The following is a 12444-nucleotide window of genomic DNA, read 5'->3' on the forward strand; positions in this document are numbered from 1 at the left end:
GTCCTTTTTTCTTGTCTTGCTTTACAAGTTTGCTTCTATTAAATATACACAAGATTATCCTTGAGTCCAATTTCTCACTCAATCCATTTTACTGTTGATTTATTTTTATACACTCGAAACTTACAATTAAATTGAGCACATTGATTTTGTCAACCATAGGTCATCCGGTGCTTTTTGGCGGCATTAAATTAGCTGCGGTATTATTTTTCACTAACCGGAAGTACAACTAGTTTGTTTACCAGTGAGTTGACCGGTCAATATTTTGGCAGAGCTTTTAAACGTTAGAAACGTGACGTATAAAGAACAATTGTTTTAAATATGCATGAGTTCTTCTGACAAATCAAGACTTAACAATGTCCTTTATATTAATGCTTTGTTAAAAAAAAAGTCGCAACGTAGATTTTATTCAGGAAATAATAATGCCGATAGTTCGAGCGGCATGTTCATACTTGCCATAAATGATACAGTACAGATAGAGAATCATCGTGTTTACCAACACACAAAATTCCCAACGGCTTTTATAGCAGGCATAGCAAGTTTCCGATTTTGAGACATCTATTTTCCCAGAGTTTAATTCAACATATAATTCAAAGGAGTGAGCATTGCTGTAGTACTGGTTATGTATGTGCATTTACTCATCTTAAATTAACTATAAATTGTTATTTTACAATATAATACTAAGTTTGTTTAATCAAAGTCTTTTTCAGTCCTAATCATTGAATGCTCTGCACCTTAACTGTCATAAATAATTTTCCATAAAAAAAATTACTGCTATGGACTTTACAGTGGTGGCCAGGTACTAAACTTGGTTAAGAAAATAGCACATATAATCACCACAATATAGGGTATTACGAATTTGTTTATAAACATGCATACATTTTATTGTGACATTCAATCCAGATTGTACCAGAAAACACATTTAGTTTGATCTTGGCCAAAAAATGTCCACATATTTTAACATTGTTTTTGCAGTACATGTATGTACATCTCTGTGCATGTAAATAATGACCTTCCATAGGAATTAAGATGTATGAGAATCCAAATAAAGTGAATAAATAATTACCATTTACATGAACTATATGACTTTTACTATATTTGAAATCGTACTGTGATAAAATTATTGTATTGCAGTATGTATTGATACATACTGCTTTGACCATTTTAAAAATGTATGTGATGCCAGCTTGCAGAGCATGAAGGTTTTTATTTTAATAATGATTTGTTAGCCGTATTTCTTATTTGGATAAAAAAATTATATTAATGTTTTATGTCAGACTCCAAGATTCTGTTAGCTTGGATGATCATGCAATTTATAACTCATATATTTAGTATTTAGGCCAGGATTTTACTTTATTACTTCCCTTGACTATCAGACTATCAGCTTTCTTTAAAAAAATTTTTTAATGCACTCATCATATCCTGGTTTGCAGGTTTCCATTGAGTGTGGTTACGGCCTACTGTTAAGTAGAAACTATATGACAACAGAGCAGAGGTTATAAAACAAGACAGTACAAATTATAAAACAACACAGTACAACTGAAAATTGAATTACCAGCCATCTACACCAGTCCCTTCATGTCACATGACCATAATATATCACATGATCAACATTAGTTTGTGATGAAGAGAGTGAGATACTGCCAACAGTTTTGAAATAGTAAGATATTTATGTTCTGATTATTGGAAATTACTAATGATCATGAACACTACAAGTTATAAAAGAATACAGTATAAGTTATAAAACAGCATGCTACAAATTGTAAATGAACACAGTACAATATATAAAACAAAGCAGTACAAATTGTAAAACCACTTAGTGCAAATTATAAAAGTCACAGTAAATTTGATAAAACAATATTGTGCAAATTATAAATCAACACGGTATAGATTATAAAATAACAACACAAAGTTTAGAACAAAACAGAACAGATTATAAAACAGCGTTACACATTATAAAGAAAAGTACAGATTATAAAATACCAGTACCTATTATTAAACAACACAATAGAACAAAGTACAAATGATTAAACAACACAGTACAGAATATAAAGCAAGACAGTATAGATTATAAAACAACATGGTACAAATTGTAAAACTGCACATTACAGAATATATAACAGTACTACAAATTATAAAAGAACAAATTGCAGATTTGTAGAGATTATAAAAATACACAGGACAAATTATGAAACAATACAGTAAGACTAGAAACCAACAGTACAAATAATAAAACAACTCAGTACAGATTATAAAACAGCATAATATAAATTATAAAAAACAACACAGTTTATAAAACAATACAGTATAGATTATAAAACAACACAGTACAAATAAAAACTGCAGTGCATCATCACATAAAAGATGCAAAGAGTACCGTAACACAGAAAGCAAATGAATATACATTCACTTATTCCAATTATTGCCCTGAATTATAGATCTTATGACATCAGGCAGACATTAGAAATAACTGTTGTTCACACATATAAATTGCATAAACATTATTACATATACTGGGGTTTTAAAATGTATAACAAAATGATAAATTTGCCATCATCACAGTCAGGACAGAAAATGATATTAATAATGGAGTTGATCAATGAGGCAACATGCTACTTTAGTTAAGAGATACCACACACATAAATATATCGATGAAGTTAAAAGTTGGTGCATACATTAGAGAACATAACTGATGGCAAAAAACATAATGCTGTAGTTACTGACCTAAAGAATTTTACATATACAGTAGCTTTGATCAATGTGCCAACAAGAATAACATACAAATTATCTTTAGTTCTTACCTAATTTTGGTTTTTTATTTTTAAAAAACTATGGTATGTTGGATTGGTATTACAAAATAAAGTTTACTAAAACTGATGCTATAAAGATGAAATATTTCAAGAAATCTTTATTAGAAAACTTGACTATATCTGTTTTAATAAACTATACATGACTGTTTGATAGTCTATAACACAGCTATAAGCTCGATTTTAGTAAATGTGCAGACCAAACAATTTCTGAATTAACATTATATATGTTGCACTGTGGATTCAAAGCCAGGTCTGAATTAATTATTATTAATATCACCTATTTATTTTTTTGGTATTATTAAGTATTGAATAATACCAATAATATCAGCTTTGGTTGTCTGATAAAAAAAATTTTATGTGTCAGGAAGTAGGCTTCAGGCACTGAGATGAATCAGTGGCCTAAGTGGTTAGAGACTCTGCAGATAGTCACGGGTTTGAACTCCATCAGAGTCATACCAAAGACTTATAAAAATGGGACTGGCAGGTACCTTGCCTGGCACGCAACATTGAGAGATTAGTGTTAGGACTGGTCGGCGTTATGTCAGGATAATGTGACTGGGTGGGACATCGTGCTACATGTCTGCAGCATGATGCCCCAGTGCTAGACATTACTATAAACTGTCACACTGCAGACATAAGGAATATGGCTCAAGTTGTTATAGCTACATAAAAAAAATCCAAAATAATCAAAATGAATTGGTACATATTGTTGTCAGGGGATGAGATGACATCCATGGTCTTGACATAAGGAACAAAAGTTGAAAAGCATTTATCACATATATTGTCAAAATGTTACCAGAAACAACCAGCCTGTTGTATTCTAGTGTTGAAAGCAGATGTACACTTGAGGAGAATTCAGTTTTTACAACCATCACAGAAAATTGCTTTACTGTTGCTTCTTGCTGCCTGGTTGCAGTGAAAACATTTAAATTTCATGTGTTATTAAGACCTGGAGAATGAGTGAATATTACATCTCAACAAAACAACCAAAATAAACATGATGACTCTTGTGGTAGAATATATAGAACAAAATATAAATGAAATGTTTACATTTGGTTGTTGTATTCTGATATTAGCATAGAATATCATATGGTAATGGCTAATTAACTTAATTGCCTTGCTTGTCGACATCACAAAGATCTATCATTACAGCAGATTATGCAGGCATTCTTTGAAATTCAGATGGATAAATATGCAATGTATTAGAACCACGTAACCAAAGCCATTTAAAGATCAGAATTACTTTGTATCATTTAGTAAGTCATTTACCAGTATTTTATGAAACACCAAGGGATCCACTGAAAGTTGAATAAATTGTAAGATCTCAGGATTACTGAAAGGTTGTTTGATCTGCAAAAATACATTCACTTTTGATTGCTGCTGCTGCTTGCCCACATTAAAGACTTTCTACACTAATTATTTGAGCATTTTTAATATTAATATCCTAGAGTTATAGGTACTCATAATCACCGACTTTACCTTGACTGACATTGATAATGCTTAATTACTGGATGAGTGGGGGCCCCGAGTAGCTGAGTGGTCTAAAGTGCTCTCCGTTACAGATCACTGCCATCTCACCTCTGTCTGCATGGGTTTGAGTCACAGATTTGGCCAATGTGGGTATGTGAGAAAGCTTGCCAGTAGCTTCTCGTGGGTCGGTGTTTTTTTCGGGGCTTTTCCAGGGTTCTTCCTCCACCATTTTTACTGGCAGCCAGGTATAGCCTATCTTGTGCTGAAAAATGGTGTTAAACCCTAAAACAGCAACAACTGGATGAGTGGTTTAAGATTTGTTTGATGCATGCATTAATTGTACCAGTGCCTCATCAAGTGCATGACTTTGATGAACACATCAATTATCCAAGAAAAGGGATACTGAATCATGTTTTATTTGATGCATCCAACACAAGATCACATGATGACTGTCAGTAACTTTCACTGCTCCAACTGATTAGTAACAGCTGGGTTTTAGAGGTCCATTGGTAAAGTCATTAACCATGGGGTAGTAGCAGATTAGTACCAATTTTGAACCCTGAATGTTCCAATTATCTATCATTTTTACAAGCTTTAAATTGTGTCATTTTTATTTTTATGAAATTTGTAAGAATTTAAGAATTTTCTTTTTGTGTTACAGAATCTTCCACTCATGTGACTGAAGGTAAATAGGGGAAGATGTTTTCAAAACAGAAGAAAACACTCCAGTCTACAAAGGCAAAGGTATCAAATTGAATAGGAAAGTTTTTTTGTGAACCCAGAAATGTATGAGTACCATTAGTCAGTGCTAAAAAAAATCTGATGCCTGGGGCCCCTCTGATTTTGGATTGGACCCATCCTGTATTCTAGCCGAGGTGACCGTCAGGCTTGTCAACAAAAAAATTATTTTTGCCTGATGAAATGTGTAATAGTATTTTCAACATGTTCATGTACCTGCCATAACATGATGCAGTCTTAATCAGATCCCTGCCATCCAACATGAAATTGAGATATGATTTTAATCAAATTGAAGCATGGCATGTCATGCTAAAAATGTTTTTTCTCCCAAACCCACTGAGATGGTTGTGTTTCATTAAAACACAATTTTTAGTAACCTTAAAAAAAAGCTCTGTTTTCAGTATATGCCTGTTACTTGTTTCATGTATAAATGGTAAACAGTCATGATTGGAGATGATGTAAAACTATCCCTTGGGCAGTTTAGATAGCAGCAATTAAGGACAGAGAGGTCAGGTATAAACCACCATTTTATATATTACTTAATTGGCTGACAATAACTAGTGAGATGTATTTGAAGGCTGCAGTGGGTGAGTCCATTGTGCTAATTTGCATAGGTAGAAACTGGAAGTGGAACAACCCATTATAGGTAAATCAAAGAGATGCTGTACAAGAACAAAAGTTATTACATATTTTTCCCTTGAACAAGAATTGTTTAAGCCATAAGTATTATATTTTTGACAAGTTTGTGTACAGCAGCAATTTTTCTTTGAATTTGGATTTTGCTGAATACGTAGAATACAAATCACTATCATTTCAGTTGTCAGAAAAGTGGTCAAGTGTAATTCATTTTTGAAGCCAATTTAGCTATTTAGGATGCAGTTACCTATCAGCAAGTCCAACAAATATAAATTTCAGAACTCTTGGTTGATGGAGTTTTATTCTGTGAAGCACGCCAGCAAAAAAGAGAAAGGGGGGGGGGGGGCTATTCATTTTTGGCACATACTGCAAACAACACCTCGACATAGGTCAACTCGATTCTGACAAGGATTCACTCAGAGAATCCAGTAGAGTAGTTTGAACACCAGGACCATCCAGTCCCTAGTAAGACTAGTGATGAACACTAATGACTCTTGCAATAGCTTTAACCCCTATTGAATTTATTTTTGAATTATAGCTATTGCAATGTTGTGTGACAGTAGTAAAATGGGGAAATATTGGGCATGTGGAGATTGGAGTCTGGGCTTGAGGGTTTAAGGTACCAAACTTGGGCCTGTGTCTAAAAGGTTTTTTTCTTTGAGCACTGCTTTAGTATAATATGACGAGGCCTTACAACATTGGAAACAAGGAAGAGGACAGGAACTACAGAACAACAACAATGGAATAGCAACAGTAATAAGAATCTTAATATTAAGACTGCGTACCATTTCCCAATTATTGCAAAGATGCTAATTTTTAATCTCTCTCTCTCTCTCTCTCTCTCTCTCTCTCTCTCTCTCTCATTCTCCATCAGCATGCTCCTTATGATGTCTGGTTGGTTCTGAATTAAAATTCATATCAAATTAGCCTCCAGTATGGCTGCCTTTGTGTCCATTTTGAATCTTAAAATCTTTTTGTTGTTACTACTGATGAGAGCATGGTCATATTAACATGGAATTTTCACCAAAAGACTTATAATGATATCTTGTTGGTAACAAATGAAAATGGTGCCAAGCTTGCATCCAATATGGCCTTCACTGTTGCTGATTTGAAAATCCTGATATTGCTAAAAAAAAAGATATAAGAGATGGTTTTGACACTCGGCAATATGAAAAAGTATAAATAGCCATATCTTGAATTCCTGGAAATTCTTTTCATCCAGTAGTGTCCATCCCTTCAAAATGTTACACTGAAAAATATTGCTCTGATGCTTGGAGTGAACACAGGCTTTATGATTATTGCAATCACTGATATTAAAACATCTTATTACAATCACTGATATTAAAACATCTTATTACAATCACTGAGATTAAAACATCTTATTACAATCACTGAGATTAAACCATCTTATTACAATCACTGAGATTAAACCATCTTATTACAATCACTGAGATTAAAACATCTTATTACAGACACTGACATTAAAACATCTTATTACTGTCACTGAGATTAAAACATCTTATTACAATCACTGAGATTAAAACATCTTATTACAATCACTGAGATTGAAACATCTTATTACAATCACTGAGATTTAAACATCTGATTACAGTCACTGAGATTAAAACATCTTATTACTGTCACTGAGATTAAAACATCTTATTACAATCACTGAGATTTAAACATCTTATTACAAACATTGAGATTAAAACATCTTATTACTGTCACTGAGATTAAAACATCTTGTTACAATCACTGAGATTAAAACATCTTATTACAATCACTGAGATTAAAACATCTTATTACAATCACTGAGATTAAAACATTTAATTACAATAACTGAGATTAAAACATCTTATTACAATCCTGATAGTAGTGATATCTGGTTGGGTTTAATCATGGTGAAGCATAATCAAATTTGTCCAGGCATCGGATTTTACCAGTGCTGTTTATGGTTTTTCAACTTGTCCAGGCAGTCAGTTTTTCCAGTGCTGTGAATGGTTTTTCAACTTGTCCAGGAAGTCAGTTTTTTCAGTGCTGTGAATGGTTTTTCAGCTTGTCCAGGCGGTCAGTTTTTCCAGTGCTGTGAATGGTTTTTCAACTTGTCCAAGCATTCAGTTTTTCCAGTGCTGTGAATGGTTTTTCAACTTGTCCAGGCAGTCAGTTTTTCCAGTGTAGTGAATGGTTTTTCAACTTGTCCAGGCAGTCAGTTTTTCCAGTGCTGTGAATGATTTTTAAATTTGTCCAAGCGAGTCAGTTTTTTTTTAGTGCTGTGAATGATTTTTTACTTTGTCCAGGTAGTAGATTTTTCCAGTTCTGTGAATATTATTTGACTTGTCCAGTGCATTTGGGCAGTGGATTTATCCACTGCTGAGAATGGTTTCTCAACTGGTCAAGTGCATCCAGGCAGTGGACTTTTTGATTGCTGTGAATGTTATTTGTCTTGTCCAGTGCAGCCAGGCAGTGGACTTTCTGATTGCTGTGAATGTTATTTGACTTGTCCAGTGCATCCAGACAGTGGATTTTGTGATTGCTGTGAATGTTATTTGACTTGTCCAGTGCATCCAGCCACTGGACTTTTTGATTGCTGTGAATGTTATTTGACTTGTCCAGTGCAGCCAGGCAGTGGAATTATCATTCAGATTGTATATTGTAATATGTCCATTGTAATATATCCATTGCTGGATAGAGCTTAATCCATGAACTTTAATTCAGATTAATATGACTCAAGAAAGGAATGGACATCCTTATAATAAAGAAGTACTTACTATAATCGGCAGCATTATAATAATGGAACTCTAACTCATGCGCTACGTTATGAGATGGTCTCATGTTAAGGCAATATACATTATGGATCCCATGGACACTGTTCTGACTAGAGAGTGCTGTATTGTTTGTACCCATAAAGAAGTCACTCCTCTAAATAACTAGCAACCCCAGTACTTTGGCCTTGACCTGGTCATTTACTTATATGCAGTTAAGATGCTCAGTCACAAGACCAATTTTTTTCACTAAGTTTATAAAATGCGATTTGTCTACAAATATTTAGTGTACTTGTTCAGTTGATAAAAATAAACATTAAAAAACATTGACTTAGAAAGGAAGTTTACTTTCTGTCTTGGTTCATTACTTTGGTATCAAGAAGAATTTTGCTGTGGAATGATGAACAATTCCTGTCAGTGCCCTTATTAAGGCATGTCATCTATATAAACCTATCCATAATGGCTTTTAAGGTTGACATCTTACCATTTCAGCATATTGCCCAGCTGTCACTACTATATCATCTATATAGACCTTTCCGTAATGGCTTTTAAGATTGACATCTTACCATTGCAGCATATTGCCCAGCTGTCACTACTATATCATCTATATAGACCTTTCCATTATGGTTTTTAGGTTGACATCACAGCATATTGCCCAGCTTTCAATACTATATCATCTATATAGACCTTTCCATTATGGTTTTTAGGTTGACATTACAGCATATTGCCCAGCTGTCAATACTATATCATCTATATAGACCTTTCCATTATGGTTTTTAGGTTGACATTACAGCATATTGCCTAGCTGTCAATACTATATCATCTATATAGACCTTTCCATTATGGTTTTTAGGTTGACATCACAGTATATTGCCCAGCTGTCAATACTATATCATCTATATAGACCTTTCCATTATGGTTTTTAGGTTGACATTACAGCATATTGCCCAGCTGTCAATACTATATCATCTATATAGACCTTTCCATTATAGTTTTTAGGTTGACAATAAAGTTTATAGTCCAGCTATCAGTACTCTAGTTTCTACTCATACAAATTTTTGTTCTAAATGTCCTTCATTTGCACAAGTATTTTCATTAATAGTGTATTGCTGTGAAACAATATTTTGGAAATTGGGTACCCCAAAGTTTCACTGCTATTGTTTAGACATTTTCCCAAAAATATTTATCTTATTGGTTCCTTTTGTTTTATTGCCTGGCCCATTTCTATACTTTTTCACTTATTTCTTATTTGTACATTTTGACCTATTGAACAACTTTCATCAAATTGTCTGCAAAAGAAACTTGTTATCCAAGAATTTTGCTCTTTTAATCATGCTAGCTAGAATGTGTCATAATTCTGTTTTGACCACAAATTCCATTACATTTCATATATCAGCACATACTCAAATCAATTTAATAATTAATAAACTGAATAAATACAGGAATTAATCAATCAATAAAATTATTTTCAATAATCCAGAGAATGTAATGTTTTTAAATGAACCGAAAATAAGAATATAATAATTTCACCTATCTCAAATTTAACTCAAATCAGAATATATCGCAAGAATTATTTACCAAAGAAGTAAATAAATACAAGATTAATATATATTCTCTTTTGCTATGACTGAAAAAAATTTAAAACCATGGAGGTAAAAGAAATGCATGTGAGTAAAACACCTGTGACCCCAGCATCTGAGCTGCAATTTCTCTAATTAATTCATATATTAAATTAGTAACCATACAAAAATTTCTCATAATTAACAATGATAAACAATTTCACTTCTTACCAAAAGTAAATTGTATGACAAAATCAGTTGCGGTATGTACTTGCTTAAAAGTCCAACTGCAAATAACATAAACCTTGTTTTTCAATCGCATAATGCTCGGACACTTCGCCACTACACTATTTACACTTTAACAGAAGAACTACAGGTGCCTGATGTATACGTACTACAAATATTAGTCAAAATCACGAAAATATTGTATTCTAATACACATCCTCTTAAATAAACATATATTAAGAGGCAAGATTTATAACTTGAGAAACTCCAATCGCATACATATCCCTTAACATCTTCACAGAATTCATGTTTACAGTGAAACCTGTCAGTATGAAGGTGCCATTTTACTGTCAAGAAATTTTCCTTTTGAGCAGTCTATCACACATCTGTAAGAGTTAGATTTGGCAGAAATTAAGAGACAGAGAAGACTGTAAAATTTTAGAATTTTGCTTGGTCAGATCATTGGTATTTTCAAAACAGTACGACTTTATCAAAGCCAAAACAAGTATGTAATTGATTTTGAGAAGAAACATTTCAATAAATTGCATTTGAAAGAAGAATTCCATCAACTCAATTTTAGCCAATGTTTAATTTTAGTGAAAGATTTATTCTAGGGAGCTACTTAATGGTGCCATAAAAGGAAAGATTGCTGACTGGCCAAAACAACAATGGAACATTTTTAGGTCATGAAACCAGTTAAATTTCTACCAGTCAGCATTATGGCATTTGTAAATAGATTACAATGGTACGCATTAGGTGCATTGAGAAATTTAAATGTAAGTTGGCAAACAAATTTATTTAAAAATTAATTATGTACTTAACGAATTATCTGCAGGGGTCTCCTTTTTGGCATAATGTATAAATACAGCTGTGACAATATTGGTAATCTGGGTATTTAGTGAAAGTTAAATTGATAAAAGTGTCATTGTAATTGTTAAAACCATTAAATAGGATGTTGAATTTTTGGTGCTTATCAAGGGTAGAAAATGAACTCTGGTTTACTCTGGCGATGCAAATGTGCATCTGCTGTGCAAAGGGTAAAGTATGTAGTAAAGTTTATGCATCTGCTGTGCAAAGGGTCAAGTATGTAGTAAACTGTTACTATGCATGGCCAATTTTTATGGGGTCATGATGAGAGGCAGAGTGGTCTTTTTGAATCTTGTCAGCATGTTGACTGTGTGTGCCTCTTTTCATTTCTTCTTGCCAAGAACTTACTGAAAATAGTGAAATTTAAATTTTTGTGGTATTATTTTAATTCCATATAAACATTTCAGAACATCTGACCCATCGTAGGGGAGTGGAAACCTTCATACATAACAAGCCTCAGGTATTGCATGATATTCTGTTTGTGCATGTTTAGGATGTACATATCTAGCCTGGTGTTTGGGGCCCTGAGTGGCCAAGTGGTCTAAAGCACTCTCTGTTACGGATCACTGCCACCTCACCTCTGTCTGCGTGGGTTCAAGTCTAGGATTCAGCCAATGTGGGTATGTGAGAACGCTTGCCAGTAGCTTCTCATGGGTCGGTGGTTCTTCCCAGTATTTTTCTTGGTTCTTCCACCATTATTAATAATGAACCGTCATGCCATGATGCATAGCCTATCGTGTGCTGAAAAATGGCATTAAACTCAACAACAGCAACAACTAACTTGGTGTTCCTCAGAGATGAGGCAGTTTTGTGTTGCTCATGTATATATGTTGGAGATATTTATCTAAATTGTGTATACCTGCAGAAGATGAACTTTGACCAGATTATAATGCCACAGAAGATGAACTTTGACCAGATTATAATGCCACAGAAGATGAACTTTGACCCAATTATAATGCCACAGATGAACTTCAACCAGATTTTAATGCTGCAGAAGATGAACTTTGACCAGATTATAATGCCACAGAAGATAGACTTTGACCAGATTTTAATGCCACAGAAGATAAACTTTGACCCGATTATAATGTTGCAGAAGATGAACTTTGACCAGATTTTAATGCCGCAGAAGATAAACTTTGACCCGATTATAATGCCACAGAAGATGAACTTCAACCAGATTTTAATGCTGCAGAAGATGAACTTTGACCAGATTTTAATACCACAGAAGATAAACTTTGACCCAATTATAATGTTGCAGAAGATGAACTTTGACCAGATTTTAATGTTGCAGAAGATGAACTTTGACCAGATTAAAATGCCACAGAAGATGAAGTTCAGCCAGATTATAATGTTGCAGAAGATAAATGTTGACCAGATTAT

General features: G+C 33.5%; 1 protein-coding gene across 1 annotated transcript in view; it reads left to right on the forward strand.

Moving 5' to 3' along the window:
• Positions 1–246: 246 nt before the first annotated feature.
• The window catches only part of LOC149790786 (uncharacterized), a 50117-nt gene continuing 37919 nt past the window's right edge, over positions 247–12444 (forward strand). Inside the window, exons 1-2 of the mRNA XM_089972850.1 lie at positions 247–621; positions 4939–5021. Of these exons, the coding sequence (XP_089828976.1) occupies positions 4977–5021 (45 nt within the window). The 5' untranslated portion in view covers positions 247–621; positions 4939–4976. The remainder of the gene's footprint in view (positions 622–4938; positions 5022–12444) is intronic.

The sequence above is a fragment of the Sinohyriopsis cumingii genome, chromosome 10 (genome assembly GCF_028554795.1).
Source record: "Sinohyriopsis cumingii isolate HCF-2022 chromosome 10, ASM2855479v2, whole genome shotgun sequence".
NCBI classification, from domain to species: domain Eukaryota; kingdom Metazoa; phylum Mollusca; class Bivalvia; order Unionida; family Unionidae; genus Sinohyriopsis; species Sinohyriopsis cumingii.